This window comes from Tyto alba, unplaced genomic scaffold (assembly GCF_018691265.1).
Source record: "Tyto alba isolate M040663 unplaced genomic scaffold, T.alba_DEE_v4.0 Super-Scaffold_1000006, whole genome shotgun sequence".
In the NCBI taxonomy this organism is placed as follows: Eukaryota; Metazoa; Chordata; class Aves; order Strigiformes; family Tytonidae; genus Tyto; species Tyto alba.
The window spans coordinates 14,235,873-14,261,599 of record NW_024881272.1 but is presented as its reverse complement, the minus strand read 5'-3'; the positions used below and the strand labels follow the sequence as shown (position 1 = coordinate 14,261,599).

General features: G+C 38.7%; 1 protein-coding gene across 1 annotated transcript; it reads right to left on the bottom strand.

Moving 5' to 3' along the window:
- Positions 1-4,384: 4,384 nt before the first annotated feature.
- On the bottom strand, positions 4,385-25,723 carry DPH5 (diphthamide biosynthesis 5). Its single transcript, XM_033000398.2, has 7 exons — positions 25,504-25,723; positions 22,179-22,303; positions 18,758-18,866; positions 8,808-8,928; positions 6,695-6,734; positions 5,522-5,625; positions 4,385-4,630 (listed from the first exon to the last, which is right to left on the bottom strand). The coding sequence occupies exons 1-7, from the start codon at positions 25,636-25,638 to the stop codon at positions 4,407-4,409; spliced, it is 858 nt and encodes a 285-aa protein (XP_032856289.2). The 5' UTR covers positions 25,639-25,723; the 3' UTR covers positions 4,385-4,406.
- Positions 25,724-25,727: the final 4 nt, after the last annotated feature.

The window sequence follows — 25,727 nt, the reverse complement described above, 5'->3', positions numbered from 1 at the left end:
TAGCGGCTACTGACTGGTATGGATTTTAAGGATTCTTCTGGCACGTGCTATATGGCAGTATCAAAATCAAGGCCCGCTGATGCTGAGGATGTCTGGGTAGTAGGTGCTAGGCACTGTGAAAGTACCGAAGATTCATTTGCAGAAATGGTTTATTTGCCACCGCTGTTCTGAATTCATGATAGCGCTGAAGAGTTTCTTGCATTCAGTCTACCGTTCCTGTAAAGCAGCTGAATTTGGATCTTTTTTTCATGTGAAAACACAGTGCTTGCCAGATTGATAGGTGGTTCCTGAATTTTCCACGAGATACTGAAACACGAGTAGTGATTTTGTACAGAGCTTGGGGGTGTTCTCTTGTGCTTGGAACTGAAAACGGGGCGTAAAGAAAAACAGCAGTGAAAAGCCACATACACATTGCTTTTAAGCGTCAGAGTATCTTCCAGCCTTCCGATCCCTGGTAATCCCTCTTGCTGGTTTCTGATCTCCTCGCTCCACCTGGGGATGGAGGTGCAGAGTGCCCTTTCAGCTGGCTGCACTGCGGCCCATCTCTGGCCTCCTGCCTGGCACGCTGTCAGGCTCTCTCCGGGCTCACCTTGCAGATGCTCTGCCAGGCCTGGCGTTCCTGGCTGGCGGATGGGATCAGGAGGTTACACGGTGCAGGGTAGGGTGCAAGCATCTGTTGAGCAGATTTGAGGATTGCAGTTGAAGGTACCGTTTGCATGTATGTTCATGGAAAAGGTAGTTAAAATATGGCTGTGATTATAGGGCAGAGATCCCTCATATTGTTTTGTAGTATGTTGCATATTGACTGCTGCTTGTTGGTTGACAGCATGATTTCTTGATTTATTTTTTTTTATAGCTAATATTGCTACTATTTGAGGCTGGAGAAAATCAACTGATGCCACTTTAAAGGCAAGCACCAGCCAACTTCATTGTAATTTTGTCATGATCCAAGAGCAGGCTTTGGTTTAAATCCTTTTTAGACCAGCATGTTTCAGGACTGAATATTCGTGGACTTGCTGAAATACTGTGGTGCTGCCCAAGTTGCTGAGTATGGCTATTTTAGTTTTCCTAATGAAAACACAACTGCTACGATCCGTTTCCAAGTGAGAATCCGCCTGAGTGGCAATGGGGGGGGGGGGGGGGGGGCAGGCAGGGTTAAGTTCTACATCTACAAGCTTTTAAATACGGGAAATTGAGTGAAAAAGCCTGTAAGATGGTTATAATTACACAATATTGTTTTTAATGACTTCTGATGGTTTTTTGTTCCTTATTATGACTTACCTGACTGTTGGAAGCATATGCACAAGTCTGAGTTTTCAAACCAAGCTAGTGCTTTCTTCATTGTTTTTAAGGACAACTTGATGTTTTTATGGTAAGAAATATATAATGTGTTAAATATAATTGAGGATAGTGTAGGGAAGTCAGATTCAAAGTAGACTTTAAGCCTTTTTAGGCTTTCTGAAAAAGGATAAGCATCACAAAATTCTGCAAGAATAGTAGATAACATGTTCAGTAGGTAACTACAATCACATCTAGTATGTCAGTAAATGGAGTGACATCTGATTTTTGATTTTTTTTTTTTTTTTTTTTTTTTTTTTTTTTTTACCTAGGGGATACTTGCTCAGGTTTTAGGAGAGTAGAGATCATGCAATTGAAGTGCAGCTTTTCTAATCCTGAGAGTCACAGCTCCATTATTCTGTGCTTTGCTAATTACTTTACACTTCCCTGATTATGTAATGCTTTGCTTTTAACACTTTACTGGAGATGCATCGCTTCATTTAAATGAAGATTTGTGTGAATGACTTGCATCCAGAGATGGATGAATGTCTGAAGATCATCTGCTAAAACTCAGCTTCCCTAGTATCCCGTACTGAATTTTGCACCAAGTTTTCAAAGTATGATTTTCTTACGTTTTCATGTAGCTGAAGCTCACTGTGGTGTTACTGGTCCCAAAGACCAAGCCTGCAAGCTGCGTGAGTTATACAGGACCTATAGCAAAATACGAAGATAAAACAAATGCTACAGAGTGTCTGTATTAAAATGCCCCAAATACTTGTCATGGTAAGTAAGAGTGGAAGAAAACTCCTCTTACTCTGAAGAGTATGTACAGTGAAGTCTGGTCGTTCCTAGGCTAATCCTGTATGTGTACACATGCATAGACTTGTTCCTTACATCAGTAGGGCCCCTCAGAGCCAGATTACTTCTGCAATTTGCTAAACTAAGGCAAAAAGTACTGGTCCAAATAAATGACTCTGCTTTTTATGTAATAGTGCTTACTAAAACAAAAGTTTACTTGCATCATGAGTAAGAGCTGCTGACACTATTTTTACATAAAAATTGAAACTGCTGCTACTAATAAAATGGACCTTAGTGATTCTTAATAGTCTTAATTTTTTTCTGAAGTAGTAAAGCTGGGTTTAAAGGTGAAGGAAAGAAAGGGCATCTCTTTAACTGTTTTAAGTGAAACTGTTTTGGGAATGTAAACAAGGTATGACTGGAGAGAAGCTGCTGCTGAACTGCAATTTTCCACTCTCTCTAATTTGACTGCACAGTGGGTGCAAAGTTCGTGGCTTTTCTCTTACAGTGCAGATTTCAGTTGCCAAAATCTTCATGCTTCCATAAAATGCAAATCCAATCAATACTCATGTAACAAGATCTTTAAATGCCAGTTCAGAGCACCAGCTTTAGTTACTAATTAAGCCCTGTCCTGTTTTCCCCAGCAGCCATCAGACTGCCACTTGCTATGATTCTTGATTATCCCACCCCTCAAAGCGTGTTTGGGAATGAATATAGAGGATTTTTTTTTTTTTGTTATGATCCCTTTTTCTGATCCCTAATACTGACTGAGTGGTTAATTCCTCCCTTACATGTTTATGAAAATCCCTGTCTGCAACTTGCTGGGATTCCCTTTGGGTTTCTCCCCCATTCCGGCTTTGTTGCAGTGACCCTCCCTGTTGGGACTTCATTGGCCAGAGACTGATACAATGTGAAAAGATGCCAGTTATGCTTCTGCTGTGCCTGGCTTGTGAAGTGTACATGTCTCACTGTGTGCAAATACTGATTAATCTACTTGTGTCTTTCAGTGAGCCACAAAAGGTTCCTGCCTATGTGGTAATTTGGCGGAAATAATATGTAAAAGGAGTTGTGTATTTCACTTCCCATGTGCATTGAAGTCTTTCATGTGTATGCTGGGATCTTGTACAAGAGTTAAATGAATCACTACAGTATTTTGGCTGAAGTGTGAAATATTATGAATGAAGAAATTGCCAAAAATCATTCCTGGTAGCATACAGCATATTGCTTGCTTTCAGCATAGGGCTTGCCTTCACCTTTAAATTAAAAGAATTACTCTTACTAGTGAGCATAAGTTGAACAGTACAGTGTATCAAAATACCCGTAAAGAAATCTGAATGATAACACAAGGCAGCTCACTAAAATTCTGAAGGCTATCTATGATTTTGTTCTGGAATGCTAATGTTAGTAGCTTAGCTATGACTTGTCCCAAGTGCAATATTAGAAATTTTTAATGTAATCTTTTCTACTTGAATACAGTCTATATAAAATGTTAAATATCCTATACTACCGAAAAGATATGGGATCAAATTTCTTTCCAATAAATCTTCAGTTTCAAAAAAATGCATACAGGTCTGCTTTGTTCTCACACATTAGCTGGAGAATTCTTGCTGTTTTCTGAGAATTGGTCTGAGGTTAGTTGTAGTTGTTGGAGTTTGAGTCCAGCACTTCATAAATGCTAGCATTAACATATGAAGAAATCCGGTTCTTTTTTAAGTTGCAGCCTTCTAAAATAAATTCTCTGCAGCTTCTCCCTCTTTCACCAACTGTCCAAAGGGTGAGTTCTTGTTTTTCTTGGTTTAGACATGAAAAACCTTCTCACCTGTGTTCACTCTCCCAAGTGTAAAGATGGATACAGACCCAAGAGGCTTTGCACACTAGTGGTTTCTATTGGTGAAAGAATTACTAAGTTTCTGAAAAGTTGAAAAGCAAAACTTAACATCTAAAATGCACTTACACCAATGGATGCGGTAGGCTTGGTTCATGTACTGCAGCAATAGGGATGCTGGGCAGGCATCTGGTACACTACTTCAGTTCTCTACTTGCACTTTTTATCCTAGTCATCAACCCAAGACGGATGTAGATGTTCAAGTAGTGAATCAGACAAAGGGGTTTTAAGGTTTGTGAAGGTGTCTACATCTTAGAAGCTGACAGCAGCAGGTACAGCTTGGCAGCTGTAGCCCCAGGTAAAAGCAGGTCCCTGTTCCTACAGTGTTGTCTTTCGCAGCAATATACAATTTAACTGCACTTAACCAAGCTCCAAATATTCACAGGAGTAACCTTTAGCTGTTGTGAAATTAAAGATGGAATAAAAATTTAAATGCCTCTTTTATTTAAGTGGTCCTTTGAAATGCATTCTTTTCAAAACTGGAACTATCTACAGCAAAAAGCTTAAGCATTTCTAATTCCAGAGGATGCATAGTGCCTGTCACAATCAAAGAATGTAGTGGACTGCCTAATTCCACCGTGGACATCTGATACAGCGTGCCTGAAGCAATCTTCTGATTTGGAGCACCCACACGTGCGAGGCCAACACAAATTGTGTTTTCAGTAATTTCTGTAAGAAAGAAAATTAAATGCTTGATTTGTTGACTAATGGTCCTCTCATAAAGCAAGAAGTACTCAGAATGCTTAAACCTTAACACTGCTTTCTTAAACCTCCAATTAATAAATCATTGCAGCGGCCTAGAAAGAAGCTTGTTCTTCAAAGAAAATTATCTTAGGGATGTTGATAAGCAAGAATGGGAAGGCAACAGAAGTAGAATAAAAAATTCATTCAGGAATTGACAAAACACTCTTGCTTCTGATTACTTCTATATAAAGGATAAAATAAAATATTTTTAATTTTAATGGCATTTAAGGAATAATATTTAAAAGGAGGAATATAGCTATATGAAATTCTATTAGAAATATTTTTTTCTGTGACACAACTGAGTCATCTTTATAGCTGCTGTGATTTCCCCCTTGGTCTCAAGTAAACATCTTTCACAGTTTGTTCTTGACTAGAGTTAAGAATTCAAGGTCACTGTTGGGTTAAACTAGATTCATGCTGGTATTCACGTAGAGCAGAGTGTGACCAGTCTAAATAAAACGCAGCAGAGTTTTGAAGCTTGACTGATCGAAAATGCTCAGAATCCTTCTTCCTCCTGTAACACCAATGGATCAAACAGCTCATAGTTAAAAATGGATAGAAACAGCACAGCATTACCAAACTGAGGCTTTGATTAAACCTCCAAGAGCCATGAGTGCTCCTTCATCTGTGCTCACTGAACTACACTATGTTCAAGCTCTGCCAGTTTCATCTCGTGACTAGGATTGAAGGCAGCCCAACTGCACTGCAGAGCAAGAGAATGCTAAGATTAAGAGGAAGGGAGTAGAGTTCAGAGGCTCATCAGTAAGTGTGACTTGAGAGGGGTAGCAACAGATAGAAACCCTGCAGTAACAGTACCTGGTTCTTCTCCTTGGAGCTTCCTGTTCTGAATAATGGCAAGAAGCTGTTCTGCAGCTTGATTTACACTCATGTAGCGTGGTGGCTCGTAAATCTTTCTTCCTCTGCAGGGAAAGAAAAGTAAAGTAGAGAAGTTTCACATATAACCCATTTCATTATCCCTCGTGTTCTTACAGTTTATTTCAAGAAACCTCTAGACCAGCAAATTGACCAGGCCCAGGCTTGCAGGCAGGGCTTTTTAGACAAGAGTGGAATTTTTAAGACAAGTCTCTTGTGCCCTCACCACACCTGTGAAACAGCAGGGCCTCCAGCTGGCAGATTGTTTGAGTACAAAAAGCAAATTGAGCTGCTGGAAGCAATATGCAGGTTTTGCAGCTACTCCTGAAAGATGTATAGACTTAAATTCAAGGGCAAACTACTGTTTTTCTCTCAAATGCCCTGTAGACAGATGATTACAGGCTAGAAATACATTCTTAAATGAAATGCTGCTTTCTTTGCCAACTATGGATTCAGTCAGATTTTATTTTGAAACTCCAGAATAAACAAACCTCAATGATACTGTGAGACTTCACAAACATTAATTTAGACCGGAGTTCCAGCATGCATATAATGTAACCATTTATATTCCCCACTGACAAAACACAGATTGCAGAGAGATGATGAAGATGTGGCAAGAACTTTTCTGAATACGGTTAAATGAATTTAAGAGCATTTTCTATACATTGCTTATTTAGCTGTTTAAAAAGTGTGGTATGTATTCAGTACTTCACACTGTTTCTAGCCATTGTAAGGAAGAATTAATTCAGAGCACCGTTTCAGCTGTTAATCTATTTCAGGATGGAGCAGAACAGTGGTAAAATAACACTTCATTTGTCAAGTGGAAAGCTTACCCCATTCTGACATAATGCTTCTCATAGAAACTGTTAAAAAAAAAGATTAGGCTCTGCTGCAACTTCATGCAGTTACTGTAGATAAATCCAGTTCCTACTGTAATGAACAAAAAGGTTTCACTCCTTGTGAGAAACAGAAGACCATGGCCACTGAGATGTACAAGAGGAGAAGACAACTAAGTTCAGTATTAGACTGTGGGCAAAGAACCTTTGTTGCTTGTACAAAAATAACCTTTCATAAATACATCATGTGTTTTTATATATTTTCAAAATGGTGACTCACTTCATTAGATTCTCCAGAGACTGCTCCTTCACTTTAATATCTGTAGAACAAAATAGATATTACAATGCAGGTTCCCTACAAATTGCCACTTAGTTTTCCATCTAAGTAAAGCTTAATTTAATTAGCAGATTCTATAAACTTTCTAACAACACTTTAGCTAATACAGAAAAAAGGAATATGGATTACAGTATACTGTTTCATATGTTAATTAATCACAAAGTATTGTGATTTTATGCATGTGATTTTACCCAAAGAAAGGGCAAATTTCAGAGATTTCACAGCAACATAGATGAATAAAAATACTAGCAAGTATACAAGTAGCAGGCATATTTACCATAGGATAGCTAAATGCCAGCATGTTTAAGCACACCAGGGTATTGGGACTACTCTTAAATTACGAGTATACTGTGGTCACAAAAGGTAAAACAGTATGACTGATCGACAGCGATTGCATCACTTCCATGCAGGAACCTGACTTTCATTAGCACTTCCTTCATGTCCCAATCAAAATTTAGAACAATCTTCTGTTAGGAGAAAAAAAAAATAAATTTGGGGAAAAAAAAAATAAAGAAGGGGTCAAGTAAGACTCTGGATATCTGCACTTTTATGAAACTCTAATTGACCACAGTCTCTTCAAGAGGCAATCGAACATTACCTGTATTCAAATGCCCCAAACATATTATCATAGCAAAAACTGGATACATTTTTAATCTTGATTTTTTAAAAAAGTATTGCTTTAGAATCAACTCCTAAACCAGTTACTCTGAAGAAAGGGGTGTAAAATGCAAAGCTGCAAGATTATTAGTGCCCAGTTCACCAAATTGCTTTTATGTCCATTAAACCACTTTGAATTCAGAAATATCAGCACTAACCTTTTTATGTCACATTTGCTTATCTGATAATCTAGTCTAATTGGTTAAACAATCAATACATATACAATTAATTTGGAAATTGGTAGTTTTCAGCTGTGAGCTACGATTGGATGCAGGTACCACAACTGTCCCTGAAACATGAGCTCTATAATGCAATTTTATGGCTTCAGAATTTTTATTCTCTTGCTACTGTATTAAAAAAGGGAGACCGTAGAAATGATTATACAAAATATCTAAAGACTACTTTGTTTTAATATATTATAGTTGTAATAATCCTTGTTTAAAACCCTTGTGCAGTCATCATTCTTTAAAACAAATTACCAGAATCCTGATTTTTTAGCTAATTTTGCAAACAACGTTCAAGGCACTGGAAAGTCTGATCTGCAGTGATGCTTACACATTTAAATTGTTTCCTGCTCAGGATCCTCCAGTTACCACAGGCTTTGTTTTTACTTAAAGTATTAATTTATTTAGCACTGAGAGATCCCAGCTGTGTCTTAAAGACGATACAGAAAGGCATAGAACTATATATACAAACACGCAAGTGCCTCAGAATTTATATGTAGTCAATTCCATAATCTTTAAGGAGTTACCTAGTCTAGTAGTTACTCAGAAAGTGGCTTTCAGCCAAGGATTGCTGTGTAGGATAAAGATCAGGCAGCAGCAGGGAAGACCCTGGGGACAGTGGTCAGCTAGGAGCAGTATTCCATTTCAGCTCCATGAACAGTGAGGGTATTTTACAGCATTGAAGCTTCTCACGTGACAATCACCTTTTGCCAAAACATCCTTAGATAAGATAATTTAGGAAAAAGACTGTCACCTTACAGAATAGAAATGTGCTTAAACGTACAATTTTTCTCTGCAGAAAACTACCTAGTTAAGTCAATAAAAGCTGTTATTCACTGCAATCTGATTTGGATCCTGAGCTAGAGCCAGCCTAAAAATCAGTGATCTTCAGAGCAAATATGGGCCTCCTGCTCCTATCTGACTTATACAAAGGCAACATTTCTTATGGATTTTCTGAAGAGGAATTAAGAAATTCCTGGCCACTGTAGCATGAACAGTGGCTGAACTGACTCTTAAGTACACATACACTAACATTCCAATTTTTGGTATGTTTTCAAAGATACGCATTAGCTAAGAACATTTATTTAATCACAGACTTCATCTCATTCCTATCACTATTGCCTCTGGATGCTGAGGAAGATGATAGCTAAGGAACCAGGGGAGCTGCTGCTTACCAAGTAAGCACAATGTGTGCATTCCATTCTGCCTGTTCTTCTCAATTTTGTCAAAAAAGCTTTCTGGCTTCCATGTATCTGTCCAGAAAACTACAGAAACTGTCTCTCCAAAATTGTACAACTGTAAAATAAAGCAAATGCAGTAACACACATATACAATATGAAAAAATAGAGCATGCAATAGAATGCTATAAAAATCATGACCAAGTGGCAACACTGACGAGTCCTGAGCCTAGTTAAGAAGTTTCATGCTACAGGGAGAGTACTCTCCTACGTTTAAGTTTGCTCTTTCATAGATACATAGCAAAATATTGCATTAAGAATAACGCTTCCTTTTTAAAAAGCTGCTCTGTGCTTCTCTTTTGACTAGTTTTAATGCATTCCTTTGCATTCCCTCCTTTCTCTTTAACAAAATCTGTAACTAGTGTTTTTTCATCTTCATAACAGAGAAGTGCAGTTGTTCTTTTACTCTCCAAACAGTAAAGGATGTTAACGAACAACTAATGAACTGCCTGTTTTTACCTATCCCTGCATTCACCTTTCCCATGTATACTAACTTTCAATCTACCTTCTGTTCTTTGTAACTTCGTTCTGAAGTCCTTTTAAAGCAAGAACTTTGTAAAATTAGCACCAAAATTATTACTTATTATTTCTTATTTTGGCTAAGGCTACGCAACTTCTAATAATGCCATAATACATACAATGTTTTGATTCTACTGATACAGTAGTATTTGTATTAAAACAGCACTTTTCCTGCAAATGAAAGCTGTATCATGCAAAAGAAGTTACAGTCTAAAGAGACAGTAGATATGAAGATGTGAAGACAAGGACAGATTGTGCATGAAGCAGAGGTGCAACATTTTTTATGCACATATGGTAAGAAGAATACTGCTAGCAGATTCTATGTCAAACATACTTACTGACTTTATTCTCAATCTTAACACTATTTATTCCTGTAAATCCCTCATCTCAGTGAAGACATTTGAAGCAACAGCCTTGCCAATCATTGCCAGTGATGCAAAAGCAAAGCCATATGTAACCTAAAGCAGCATTTGGCTTGGAAGTTTTTGCAACCAACTTGAAAAAGGGCAAAACCATGCATCAATTTTGGTCAATTCTACTCTGGAATGGGGCCATCCCAGATGGATTTTACAGTTTGCCAATATTCTCTCTGTTCAAGGCCACTAGAGAAAAAATGACTATACAGAGCAGAATTTGAATCAAAGCAGAAACATGTTTGTTTTCAAGAGACCAAACACTCAAATTTTATAGGAACAGTGTTTATTCAAAGATTCCTGGAATATTACTGAAAACATTTCCTCTTTTAAATATTTCATTCTAGCAGAAGGACAAGAACACACAGCATACATTTCACAACCTAAAGGTCCTTCCAGTAAACTAAATACAGGCTGAACCAAATGCATTGCTGCTGATGTAACTTGTTAACTATTTCAAGGCTGTGTTCTAAGAAAAACAAACAAACAAACAAAAAACAAACCACACAAGCTATGTTTTGCCTATTTTTCATGTGACTTGCTAGAACTTTTTCCATTTTGTACCAAATCTGAAGAAAAACTATTAGAACAATTAGTTTCTCTTTCTCCCCTTCAGTGTTAGAGCATCTGGGAGCAAGTTAACCTTTCATCTCATTGACAGTATACCTTCAGTCATCAATGACTGCTGAACTGTCCAGTACCAACCCAACAAACTAGGTTACCATCTGTCACCTGAAAGCCACTGCAGTCACTTCCAAAAGAGCAGCAGCCCTCCTTCAGGACAGAAAGTGGCCTCAGCTAACCTCAAATCTTATCCCAGTCCCTTTGGCATTTTGATAACCTGGAGGAGTGAAACTTCCACCTCTGCCTTTTAGCAAAGAAAAGGATGTACAGAAGCGGGCAAAATGTTACTATCTGATAAGTATTTTGTTGGGAGTCAGATCTTTTAAACCATTCTACCACATATTAAAAACAAGTTGGGCATTCAACTTTATACCCTACAGCACTTGTTCTGATTGTTATTTTTCTCTTTTCCATTGATCGTTACAAAGATTCTCCATCATCTTTGCCAGCAAGAAGTTAAGCAAGTTATCCTTTTTGCGCAAGTACTGCCAGTCAGATTCACTGAATCTGTCCTTTGTTTACCAGGTTTTGCATTAAAACTGAAGTCTGAACATCAAAAAAAGAATAAAACATTTTTGTCAGAAATGGCCTGTCTATTCAGTAGACATGACTTCAGAATATTTTCATGAACTATTGATATCACAGAAAATTGTACTTACAATCACACAAAAATACACTTGTTTTCTCAGCACCTGGACAGCACAAAAGTAGCTTCTACACAAAAAAGGTGCAATGGGGCATATTTTATTAACCTCCTCTTTGCAACTTACACCCCTCTATTAACTGAACTCCTGAGGAATACATTTCCTAGAATTAATGCATACATATTTTTACTTTAAATTAAAGAGGAGAAAATACTGCTTTGGAAACTTTCTGGTACACCAACAATCTTTGAATGCTGTGGAACTGAAGCAATAAATGGATACACCTATTCTGCTTGACTGCTTCTAACCAATTACCTTAGAAGCAATTCTACAGACACAGATGTTTCTTTCTCATCTAGCAGATGTCTGCAGACATGTGACATGTGCAAACATACACACTGCTCTTCCACCAGAGCCAGCCTGCATTAAAGAAGCAACACATAACTGTATCAGAACTTACATTTTTAACACTCTCCCTTTATCTCATGCACATTCAGTTTGTTCCTAATACAGCTTCCTGTGCTGTGTTCTATTTCTATCTCTTGAAATCTAGCATGAAGTATCAGATTTTCAAGAAAAGCCTTGCTGCATAGCGAGCAGAAAATACGAAGAATTCCACTATTATCCTAAGGATTCAGCAGTTACAGACAACAAAGTCCACTAGAGCCAGAACCCACTGAAATGAAAAAAGATTCTTTCCACCAACCATAAAAGACTGAATAGGGCCCCAGAATTCCAGAAATCATGCCTGTCGCTGTAATAAAACTGACATGTTTGTTAACCAAGGTGGATTACAACACAACTAAGGATTAATGTCATGCTTTGAGATTGTTAAGAAGAGGTTTAATAAGACAATGTAGAACTCTGTCTATTTTCAGTGAAACACCCATGCTGTACAGTTGCTGGCACAGCTTTAAAGAGAGGCAACAGCAGATGAAGTTTCACAGCGGTCTTCTGCGTGCTGCACTCTACATTAAGCAGATGGGGTTTAGGAGTGGGCAAGATCTGTTCTGTACAAGCTAAAACATCTCAAGCATCACACTTACACTAATCATCAGATTTGTTAGAGTGCCTACATTCTGCTCAGGCACAAAAGCACCAGTATTTCAAAGGGGCTCAGTGAAATGGTTGGACAGACATTTCATGCTCTCAGCTTGGAAATTAACCTTCTTACCTTCTCCCTAACACTCAAAAACCTCACAGAAAAATTTCAAAAGGTCATTTTGAAAGACCTGTCCTTGGAAATACCCCTCCCCCCGCCTAAGTATTAACTGGTTTAAGCAAAGCTTTGTACACTTAAATTTTGCAATGCAATAGTTGAAGTCAGGAAAGGAAGCCAGAACACTCTACCCCGAGGCAATGCTCTGTCTGCTCACAAAATACTGCAGAAAGCTGTACTTCAGCTCACACTTTCATCACCTCAGAAAAAGCTATAACTTCCTATTTCATTTACACACATAATATGAAAGAATGTCTGGTAACTTTGGGTACTGAGGTGCCTGTTTTCAACCCTTCTGTTGATGATATTTCTTATTTTACTTATTGTCTATATGAGCAGGATTGATTGCTGTGTGAGATGCCAGAATAACTATCAGCAAAAAAGTGCTGTACCATGATCTCAGCTTAGAAAACCTTCATGGAAGTGAAATTTCAATGAAACTACTGAGCAACTTTGTTAATGGCCAGTCTGAATGACACCAGACACCTGAAGCTGTCCAGATCCACAGTCCTCACTTAAAATACTGGTGTGGCTAGTCACCACAAAAATACAGAGCATAAAAAGAAGGAACAAGCTGACACTAAAATAGGGAAATTAAAAAAGGAAGATCCCCCATCCCCTCTAAAAAGTACTAAAGCAAGCAGGAGAGAAGATGCAAGATAATATTAAAGGTCAGTAGGGCAACAGCTGCAGAGAAACCAAGAAGTAAACATTTCAAAATACAGACATTTATTTTTACAGCATCTTTTCCAGAATTATTGCTGTATCAGCTGCAATGGTGACAAAGCAATTCTTCAGTTATGAGCCTACCTCTTTTCCTAAAATTTCAAACAGAACTGGATACATGTCGGGGGAAGAAGGCAGAAGGAGTCTTATTAAATTTTTCAGACCTGGTACCTGCATACACATGCAAATGCCTGTAAACCCTGTGGGACTGAAACGCTCTCAGCTATGTTCTGTGTTGAGATGGTCACAGGTTACACTGCGGATAGTTCTCAGCGCAGGTGTGTTCTGAAAATGAAGATACTGCACAGCCTGGTCACATCCCACTGACAAGACACCGAGAGGCTTTTTCTTCTAAGGCTATTCCTCAATGGAATTTGGAGATCGTAGGGCACCTTGCATTATCCCAGGTTGCTTCTTGATAAATCCCAGCAAACATACACAGGAAAGATAAGACATGTTTTGTTTAACCTTGTCCTAAGAGTTTTGATGTGATGCTATGCCACATTCATCCTCAAAAAAAAGGAACCTAACAAGTCAGTTTTTTCCCCTTATCCTCCATAACCAGTTAACAACCCTCCAGACTATATACATCATGTTAAAGGGCTCCTAACGTTCTTTATATTAAGTATTGTTGCCAGAGAACAGCTTAAGAAGTAGGACAAACATCAACAAAGAGGTAGCAAGAATCAGTCAAGCTTCATTTTTCATTTTAATGGGTCATATGAAACAACCAAAAGCCTAGCTCTAGCCCTTTACGCTATCTTATTTTGTACCACAGACCTTTAGCAACTTTGAATGCCTCTCATGAGCACCCTCACATGAAATTGAAAGTTTTTACCATTCACACACATGGGGCAATGACTCCTTTTTGTACTGCAAGCTGACAGATTGGCTCAGCTATATCAAAAACCTCCAGTCTCCTTAGTACATGCCAGAGAGAAAGGAACTGTGAAGAAAAGGATGTTTGGCTGAGGGAAGCCCACTCCACATGATTGCAGTCTTCAGGAGGCAGCTGAGACAAATCACATAAAAGAAGCTGAAGGAAAGAACACAGTTTTTTCTTGGCTACCTCCTGTATCAGCACTTAGGAAATAGCCATTCCACAAGCAGAACAAAATTCAGCTATCAAAAGACTCAGAAACTCCAAGCAAACTTGAACAGGGCAGGATTTTCCCTCCAAGGTAATGTCACTTTATCTTTAATAACCTCTTAAGACTCTTCCCAGCAATACTAAACAATGATTCCTTCCCACCCTGGTCACTTGCGTTACTCATCTGAAATGAAGATATCTAAATAGACAAAAAAATCTATTCTGATTAAATGGATGTTTCTGGGTCATGTTTGCTGGTGACAAATGGCAGTAAGTTGAACAGCAATTGTGAGTAATGAAGTAGTGTGACTAGCACTGATTTAACTTTTAATTGGTTTGAGAAACAAATGCCAACTTCTAAAAGGCTCAGAAGCTGGTAGTGAGAAAACAAACCAGTAATGGAAAACAGTTTGTTTTAACTGTCAGTGAATACAACATTTTGCATAGAGCCTCTCCTATTGGAACAAAGAGCATTTTTGAAGATTAGGGCACAGAGAGAGGGTGGAACTCACGAGTTTCTGTTCTTGCAGCTACTACAGGTTTTCTATTTCACTATGAGCACAGCGAGTAATGGTAGCATCCTTCAGCTTCCCTATCTATAAATAATATTTTTTTCTACTTGACACTGAAATGTATTTACCTCCTCAGTAAAGACTGAAAAATAACATAGTAAGCCCTGATTTTTCACTTAAGTGATCAGCTAGTAGCAAAAAGAAAAAACTATTTTATAACTGTAATTGTCTTACAAGAATTAACTGGACTGCAAACAAAATTGAGATGAGTTACTGAAAGAAACAAGGGGACATACAGATGTTTGTTCTGAAGCTATTCAGGTGGAAAGTTGGTATGTCTCAAAGGAAAGGCAGGTCTTTGCTGTGACATGTTTTTGTTTTCCTAGCTCACCTACCGAAATATAAAGTAGATGCTTTCAAAGCTAGCAACATCATTCTCCCAGAAATGAGTGGCACATTTTAGTCTGTTGTCTCATCCCATGGCTCACCTCCAGCTTTGCACTTTAGTTCTCAATCCTCTTTTTTTACAGTAGTGCCATTATTTCAAGCCACTTCAAGTTGCATCATTCCTTCACATGCATCACAGGTGAGTATGATACAGTCTTCCTCATGTGTTTGACCATCCATACTGCTACCCCCCAGATACATTACGAGAAGTGGCTCAGAGAGAATTCTGTCCTGAGAGCATCACTCTGACCAGTGACCTTCCCAAACCTAACCCAGATGTCATGCAGATTAGGAAGGAAGGAAAAAGGTGTAAATTAGAGATCCTGAGTTTTCTGCCTCTTTATTCTAGGGCTAAAAGCCTCAGCAATCAGCCCTATTCTGAATGACTGAGTGTGGGTACAGATAAAGCCATGGAAGTCAGGCTAGGCTCTCCGCTTGTTCTCAGCTTGCAATGCTGAATCCTAATCAGACAGAGCTGAGGCAATGGCTTGCTCACAGGGCAGCTGAGCAGTGGCAGAACAGAGTTCAGCTGCTTACCTAAAATACTAAGCTTTCCAAAGCTACGGAACTACAGTGCAGCTGCTGCTGAGGAAAACTGAACTGTCTCAGTAGTTACCACCCATTAGAAGTACTCTCTGAGAATTCTGGCCTTCCCCTGGGGACTTCTGTCCCCTCTCCCTGACTTCCCTGGCAGCATGCATAGATACCAAACTGCATGACTTCTTCACCGGTGGTTGTTTCCCACCACAACAGGAGTCAGTGATCAACACACCTACATGTCAGATTACAGACAAAATAGCTGAACCTTTAGAGAACGTGCTAAGAGGCACATGCACACAGGCACTTTTCCTGGCTTCATCCCCCCCAAACATATGCATTTGTTATTGAGGGAAAAAAGTCTTCAGCCTTTAAAAAAAAAAATCCGACACCGTGAAGCACAGCAAGAACAGCATAAAAGAGGGAGCCACAGGAAGTCACAGAGCCTTATGCCCAGTCAGACTAATACTTTGCTAATTATGCTGTCCCCTGCTTTCATTAGCTATAGCTCACCATATCAATCTGTGAGAGCTTCCTAGAAGTTCAAAAAGTTTAATTTTTAAAATGAAAAAAACCCTCCTCTTTGTACAAATAGTCTTCACCTGTGCAACCTTCAAAACAGCTGCACTGATTTTGTTAAATGGGCAAGACAGTAAAAAAAGAAAAAACTGTGTGAAAATAGATATTCACCCTTCTTTACCATTTGGCAAGAAATATATCTATGAATTGACGGTGACAAACCAGCACTAAAGCTCTATTGACTTCAGTACTGGAGTACTTGCTACTGTACAGGAAAACTGCAACTACCAGAATGTTGCTGGCTGCACAGAAACATTGCTCTGATGACAAGAGACATGTTCTTTTGTGAACAGCCTGAGCTGTAGCTGCATTTTACTGAGGGCCTAATCAGCAGTTACAGCTCACTACGCACATGGCTTTCAGAACAGCATATAAAGGTGTTTCCTGTTTTTCTCTAGTAAAAAAGAAAGAGGTTTTGTATCACAATCAGATTAAAACAAGAAAAAAAGCCAAGCCTTTTCTGTGGTGAAGCAAAAGAGGAATCCCTGCTTTACTTGACAGTAACTTTGCCATTTGAAGCACAGTAACTCCAAAACTAACTTGATGGCAGGAGACAGCCATGAACCTAAAGACTGTTGAAAGAAATGAAAAACTTCCACCACAAATCTAATTAAATCACAGGCTGCTTTTTTGTACGATACCCCTCATTTGCTGTTTATACCTGTAAGGAGCAATGAAGAGTTAAATATACAGCTGGTTATAGTCTGTCCGGTAATACAATATGATCACTATTTCCTAAAATGCTTTATACAACAACAGGAATGTTGACTTATGAGAGGGCAGCCCCTCCCAAGCCAGAATGGAAAAGGGGACTAATGCCAGAGTGAATAATATCACATTTCCTTCACGGTCTGTTCCCTTCAGCATGGAATAAGAAAATAGCAAAATGATCTCCAAAACTCTGCATATATTAAAAGCCTTGTGGACTGTTTGCAATATATTCCCAGTTAGTTTTCTGCTCTTGTTTTCATTTAATCTAGAAGCTCTATACTCCTCCTTCCTATGCCTAGCGGGAGTTGTGGGGGAAGCAAACGTTCAGAGAACTTAGTCACCTGTTCTCTTTGGGAATATGAGCCTTGCATCTTTCTTTCTAATGAATGTAAAAGAACAGTAAAAAGATAGTGGGTACCAGAAACTACTTGTCAAGAGCTTGACAACAGAAGCAAACTTTGCACGACCATAAAGCCAAAAGGGGAAAGGGTGAGCCCCAGCCTCAACTCTTGTGTTACCCGCCCCAGAAAGTGCAGTCATGCGACAGCTGCCATCTGTCTGCTGTGCATGTAGATTTTAGACACCAGGAAACCTATTTCTTTCCTAAAAGATAATTTTGCCCAAGCCTTACAGCAATAGGCAGGTATCTCTAAGAAAGTGCTCACAGGAAGAATTATAAAGAATGTGAATCCTGTGCTACATTCCCTTTAGCATTAGCACTCGTATCTCAGAACAGGTGTCTATGCAGAGTTGCTGAACCACTGGATCAGACAGGGCTCTTGCATTTCTAAACCTTTCAGATGTAATCAAAACCAGAGATAATACCCATATTAATGCAACAAGTTTTCTGCTGCTGCACAGCACTGAAATAAAACTACTGAAGTTTGTCAGTATAAATTTTAAGGTGTCAGCTGTTTGCTGGAATTTAAAAAAATGACGTTCTTTTATGTTAAGCTAGGAAGGAATGCTTCCTCCTTCAGTAATGAAAACTTACTGTTCAAACCCTCAACTCTTGTCTGTAGTACGCTTACATTCCTGTGCTTGCTTTTGGTAAAGTGTGGGAGCTTAGTTTAGGAGTTCCTATACACAGGGAACCATTCTGAACATTGGGAGGGCAGGTTCTATGTTAAAGTAATGAATGAAAACAAGAGGGGGAAGCTTCAACTAATTTATATGTGATTAGTTATGATACATGCACTGCTGTAACATTTTTTCATGCAGGAAAAGTAATAATGGCCATACATGTGTGTGAAAGGAAGTAGTGAAGTATTTTCTTGGGGGACACTAGACCTTTTCTACTTTAGCTATTCAAGAAGCACAAAACTATCATTTGTTCTTCTAAGTCCTTGGCTAGGCAAATCCCTCCTCTCTCGGCAGATGGGCAGAAAGTGAAGACAGGTCAACCTCAGAAAGAAAGAAAGCATCATATACACGATTTTGGAATTAGTTATGATCTGAGTTGGGCATATAGACAGGCGTGTGTGTGTATTTCTTTTATGACAAGACCAGCCTATTTCTCAACAGGATAACAACCTAATTTAAAATAAACTTATCAGGTCACCATCAGTAGTAGAAGGAAGCCAACGTGAGCAAAAATTTATCTGTAAATTAACTTAAATATAAAAGTCTTGTGTGGCAGAGGGAATTTACAGAGCAAATATTCATTTTCACACGCGCTCATCAAAAGGGACTTTAACTGACATGTAGCATGCTGAAAAGGAAGTGTTAACAAATTCTGACAACAGAAGTGTACAGTTGTTACAGATCTTCAAACTTCAGATTGTGACATACACTGCTACAGCAGTAGCAGAGCTCACCAATTCCAAGTTTAGCAGTTGTGGAATAGCATATATACAAAAATGTTACCTGTAAACCACAGCAGCCCACTGCACTCATTATTGAAGCATTATGAATGACCTTGTATGGAATTCCCAGTTTTACTGCACGTAGTACTAAATCACTGTGTGTTGTGGCCCTGTGTTAAGAAAATAAAGGAATTAAAGATTGAAAAGAGAAAGTGACCAAGTGCTACTAGCATTATAGTTTGTTTTGAAAGTAAAATTAAACCCTTCATGACTAGGGCAATGCAGAGGTGCCAAAAGGGCAACAATAACTTAACTAATAGTTACAGGAAAGTAAAAACTCCAATAAGGCTTCCATATGTCATCTTCCCAGCTGAAAATACAGGCATCCTCAGTATGTTACAGTTCTTTGCAGCCTTCTGGCATCATTAAAACTGTAACACCAACACAATTGTTACTTTTTAAAGTAGCTTTGGCAAGTGCTTGAAAACGAAAGTTCTGTTTATCCTTTGTCTTCTGCAGGTGTCTGTTGGACATCTGTTTAACTGTAAAGGTCAATGCTATTTGGCATAGACTTCAACAGAACTCCAATATTTCCTTACTCAATGCACAGCCAGGCCTTCTCCCATCTGCACCACTACATGCCAGGAAAGCATCACACTCAAACAAGAACTCTGAACAGAGATAAACTGCATGTGGTACTTAGAAAAAAACATCCTTAGACTAAATCAACTTTTATAATATTTAAGCCAAATTACTCAAATTAACAATTCCTAAGTTTGAGTGATCAAGTTCATTCTGAAATACTAAGAAAATTCTAGTTCGACTTCGAACTGAGCTAAATTTGGCTCCAGGTCTAATGCTCAATAAACACCTTGCAGTGACTGGTACAAGAACTACTGGGTTTGTAGTTAGTGAAGTTGGGATTACAGTCCTTCTAAAATGGTAAGTATATTTATAGATCCAGCAAATCTTTGAACTGCATCAAGTCTACATATGTTTCTTGCTTGCATGTATGCTTACATACATGTTAGGGACTCCATTTTACAAGTGAAATAGGAAAATGCACCTACCCCTTGCCTAAATTTATCAAACCTGAACAATGGCCTTAGTCACCTAATTCCCAAGCTGTACCACACGTTTCTGTGCGGCCATTCCACAGAAGGAAGCGAAGAAAGATATAGCATATGAAAATCAGAATAATTAAATAGGAAGACTGCTTTCACCCTGGCCTGGATCTGTTACATTAGTAGAATCCCCCTGATTTTTAGTCTGATAAATTTGACACTGCCTGACTTGCACTAATCAGCAGATCAGGTGCTTCAGACTGGAACACAAATGTGGCAGCACCTGGCAAGGCTGTAAAGATTAATCATTTAAAAAAGAAATCAGTTTCACTGGAGGAAAAAAAAAAAAAAAAAAGAATCTGAGTTTGGGAAATCCGACACCCTTATCCAAACAGACTCCCAGACCTAAGAGAATGCAGTAAAGTGATCTAAAACAACACTTTGGTTAGTAAACAAACTATGCTCATGACTTCCACAAGCAAAGGTGGGTTTAAGAACGCCTACTCTAAGAGAAGAGCGGACTAGTTTTACAGCCTTGCATTATTCCCTTCACATACATAGGACAAGGAGCACTGGAGGATTTTGTGGTTACGCTAATACTGACCAAGGGATCAGCTGGCTTTATTCACTGAAATTTGCTCCAGCCGGTATTTTCTCCCAATACATCTGTCCATAATGACTGTAGCTAAAAGCAGAAGTGCCCTCATGAGATAATACCAGCAATGGTTTCATGGAGTCAGCCCTCTGCACCCAGAGCTATACTAGTATTTTCTGTCACTGATACAGATTTTAAGTTTTATGGGTAGTAATAGTATGAATGTTAGCACCAGACTAGATGAAGATGGGCTTTCCAGCATGCTACTAAAATTGTCAGGCTCCTGCTAGCACATTCAAAGCTGTTACAATACATGCAGATTAAAAACTTGCCATGAACAACAGTGAGAACAGTGGCACTGCTCCTTTTATCACTTTAATCATTAACCACCAACACCTGAGATTTCCTAAGGCTGCCAAGTACTCTTCTCACCTGCAAATGTACTTGAAACTCTATGATCTGCTACAGCCACGTGGCTTCTTTCCTCCTCCCATATGGCTTCTCTTAAGACAGAAACATTCAGAACTCTTTCCTAGTAACCTCATCAACACCTAAATCCTTAGGTCAATATGTGGGCATAGAAGCAGTTCTAGCTGCAATATTATGAGCTAAGAACATAAACGCTTGAGAGGAGCAACTCATTCAAAAAAAGGGTAGTTTTCTACAATGATATAGTATGTTAATCAAAATTTAAGTATTTTGACACTGAAATTAATAACTGACTCAGATCAAAATACTGCTTACAAGTAGCAATTACATTTCAGTATATTTGGGGGGTTTTTTTCATCTTGTGTACCTGTATCAGTCACTGGATCAGAGAGCAAGGGTACAGGTAATGTGCCTCTACACTCTACATGAATCCTAATTTTAATGTTAACATGCACTGAAAGTGTAACTAATATTTCTGAAATATAGCATCATCTGCCCATAAGTACTAGTTTAATATAATAGTCTCTTGCAGATTCCCTTCAACCTCTATTTACATAAATTATCCACTTCTGACAGATGTGCACACTGCTCCTCTTTTTTATAAACTCTCTCTATTTTTTGACTCACAAATAGGGTGCTCAGTGATTTGATTTTTCTTGTGCCCCTTAACACTGTGGTATAAATCTTGAACCACCAGCTGGAGACTAAAAGATCTTCTGTATGGCTTGACATTACAGATTGATGATACCTGACTGAAAAGACAGAATGAGATCCTTCTGGTGATAGAAAAAGACTATACTTTTCAGCAGGAATAAAAAGTGGAAACAAAAGGCTTAATAAACCAAAATGAGAAGACCTTTATAACAACCTAAGTGATTTTAAGAACTAGCACATATCAAAGCAGAAGCACTGTATAACCACCAATCAGTATTCAGTATTTATTCTAAAACAAGCAAGCATGAAAGTTGCAGTTTACGAGTACAAATAGTAACTAAAAGAATACTCTCTCAAAACACAGCATGTTTCTTATTTATGTGATATGCCAGAATTTATTCTGTTAGCAGATAAAACCTTGAACAAAACATTCTCTATCAAAGCTAGCATGGAGAATGAAATGGTAAGTGACTGCTGAAGGAAAGATTTACACATTCTGGAGGGCCCACATTCCTATCTATAATGGATATCTGGGCTAAGAAAGTCCCAAGCAAGATGAAGGGTAGATATTTGCATGTATATTTTTAATGCAATAAAACATACACAAAGACATAAAAGTGCTTCTGGTCTGAAAATCAGCTTCTTCATAAAGAATTACAGTTATGGAGCATGGCTCCTTCCTATTGAAAAAAGAAGAGTGATCAAGCTACAGCAATAACTAAAACATTGTTTTGTCTTACCCAAAAGGATCACCAACTACAAGAAATGCGACATCACAAACACCAGCTTCTTTTAAAATGCTATCTGCTTCTTGTTCCACCATTTCTCGGTCAGCCAAAATCAGTTCTTTTCCATAAAACTCTTCCTAGAAATTGAAATTAATAAGAAACACCAAAATAATCTTATTAGGGGTGGTTTTGTATCTCTCTGAGTGCTCACTCAGGAACGCTGACAATGGACACTGGGAAGGCCAGCTTTATTATTCTTCCCAGCAGTTGGACCCATGTCTTAGAAAAACCTTCCTCCCCTTGCAGGAACAGTTGAGCTTCGCATAAAGCAGCTACTGAGTTGACAAAAATTAGTCAAGCACAGTATTCTGACACTGCCTTGTTTTCTTATGTCTTCTGTGTCAGTTGAGGAGCTGCTCCAAAAGCAGCTCAACCACACCTGCATGCTGAAGGTACCTGGGTGGACTCAAGTTATAATTAATTTAACTGGTCATCCTACTGTAAGCCATCCCCTCTCACAAGTCTGTTTGGTTTAGTTGCAATACTGACATCAAACCAGATACAAATATGACATTGGCTATACCAAATCTAGCAGTTTAGATTTTTTTTTCCTTAGTACATTGTAACTAATCATTTCTAAGGAATGATTTCATATTAATTCTTTATCTTCAGTTCTCTGCAAGAAGTACTTTACTATATATACAGGTAAACATGTATTTGATCGTGTCCTTTGCTTTTCTTCAGCAGCTCAATAATCATCATGTTTCTTCATATGTTTTAAAAGCCTTCATTTCCAGAATCAACCTCATGTGTAATAAAACTGGAACATGTTGTCTGACCACCCTGAACATATTTGTCTCTAAGTCATGTGTCACCATACATTTCACAGGCTCTTTATATGATTACATAAAGGTTTTTTTTTTCCAGGTCATAGACCAAAAAAATGTGGTTTTGTTCTAAATAGTATTCAGAAAATTTATGTGGTATTACAAATATTAACAAATCGATAAAACTATTAAGTCAGTTGTGGTGCAGAAGGATTTTCCTCAGACTTCTGTGGGTCCAGTGATAGCTTCATCTTTGCCCACACAGAACAACGAATTGACAAGAGAACCATCATAAATGTACAGCAGCAGAATAGTGCTTCCATAAAAAAAATAATTCATCCTATAGCTAGAGTACTAGATATGGGACATCTGTTACTGGGTTTGGTAAAGTCTAAAGGCATCTAAAGATGCCTTGCTCACCATTTTGGGGTAAATTTCTCTACCTCTGTAAAATGAGATTATTATTTTCCTTGTGAAACAGACTGCAACTTGTACAGATTCAGTAGAAAGGGGGCCAAATAAATGTATTAGCAAATCTTGTATCTGTGATTCAGAATGTTGACAGCCACCCTGGAGTACTGCCAAAGTCGATACTAAGCAAGCTACAACAAATTTTGACACCTCTTTTGTTTTTATTAGGTATCTTACCCAGATGCACATTAGCAAGTAGTACAGCACAACAGGAGCTGATTTATAAAGCAAAACACTTGGTGCTGAGAACTCAGTAACAATGCTACATACATTCTGGTGGGTTTACTATTGGACAAAACTAACTTTAGTCCAGTACTGTAAGTGAATGCACACTATAAAGCATGTTAGGTGCATTCCCAGAAGCACACCTTGCAGTTCATCTAATGGAATCCATTTGCATGCTTTGAGACTGCTCCACAATGCAGACCAAAGCACATTAGTTAGAGAACATATAAAAGGCACTCTTCTGACAGAAACAAAAAAGTAGACTCACTGGGAGGTCACTGGATCCAAACACTGGGTCCTCGATCAAATTGAGGTCTGAGTTAGATGGTCAACATCAACTAGCTTTTAATATACATTTTAGGCCAACAAGATAAACTAAGCAAGTCATGTCATTTGATTTTTGAGATACGATTTTAAAAGCATCAGAACAGGAGGATTTCCTAGAAAGTCCCTGAAGTAAAGAATCTGTTCTTTACCTCGAGAGCTTTCCCATAACTTTTCATGTTGCTTAGGAGACACTGACCTGCAGATTACTAAATAAACCAGCATTGTCACTTGTATGTAAACTTGGCTGTATTAACACTTGGTGATTAATTCCTATATTGCATCTTAGGCAGTTTCAGGTAAAACAGCATCTTTACTTTGTTTTTATTGACAATTTTTTTCCAATTGCTTCATCTTTGGGATACTTAACAGGAAACAAAACAAACCGCCCCCAAAAAAATAACCACACCAAAAATATTCAGCATTTTTGTACTATTCAATGTTATATTTTCGGCTGGCTAGGAACCCATCAACTTTTTGGATAGCAAAAGTAGATTTTTCAAATTAAAAATATCCAAGTAATTGCAATTTTTCAACTATCCAACAACAAAAAAATAACATTTTGGTTTGAATTGATTAATTTCAATTCAGATTGCTTCAGTGTACTGAAAAAAAAAACAAAAAAAAAACAAAAAAACATGAAATACATCTTAATTTCAAAATACTGCAGATATACTGGAGATGGCCTAGCTTGTATCTGGAAACCACAGAATACTGACTACAAGCCAAAAGTCTCACATGCTGTACGTACATAGGGGTAGGCAGACAAGTAAGTTTTGGCTATACAGCATCCAAGACCCACACAGCATCTCTGTATAGTACTACACAGCGTAGTCAGAGGTAAGATCCCTGTTCTGTGGGTAGGTAAACTCTTTTTTGGGTATTATTTCAACACTAAACTTTATCTTTTTGCGGACAGTGAACCCATCAATTACATTCTGTGCATTTTTACTACTGTCTCCTGCCGTAAGGCGTGTTTATTAACAAAAAGCTTATCTCCGTGTTGTTCAACAGCCCAGCTCCATCTAAACGGTGTATATTCTTGAAGTCTCAGCATGGTGAGACACCTTGGCCCACAAGGAAACATAGAAACGTGAGACAGTCAAATTATTATTCCCAGCTGGCACACCATAATAACCCAGGCCAATTCAGAGGTCCAAGGCTCCAAAACATGTATTTTTCCAGTATGTCTTTTTATTTTTTTTTTTTTAAACAACACAGACATTTTTCTAACCAAATTCTCCAGTATTTCAGGATCTCCATACATTGTTAGAATTTAAGATGAAAACTAGTGCCAATACTTGGGGAAAAGAAAATTTTATTTTCGTTCCCATCTTCTCACATGATCGCAAAACGATCTCTCCTATACAATACAGCAGGTGAAGGTCACGTACGTACTTTTTCCAAGAAGCAGCACCGGGCGTTTCTCCCGCTGCCACTGCTGACCCCCCAGCCCCACGGCCCCGCCCGTCGGCAACGCCCACACCTACCAGCGCTTCCTTGCCCACGGTGAGGACGGACGTGTAGGCCTCCAGGTACACCCTGCCGCACCGCCGCACCGCCTCCAGCCCCTTCACCGTGATGTCCTTGGCGTCTCCCAGGCCCAGCCCGACCAGATACAACATGCTTGGGGGAACCACCGCCTGCCACGGGAAACAAACGGCCCCACCAGCCGCGCCGCCACCGGCAACCCCACACACACCCCACCCCGCTC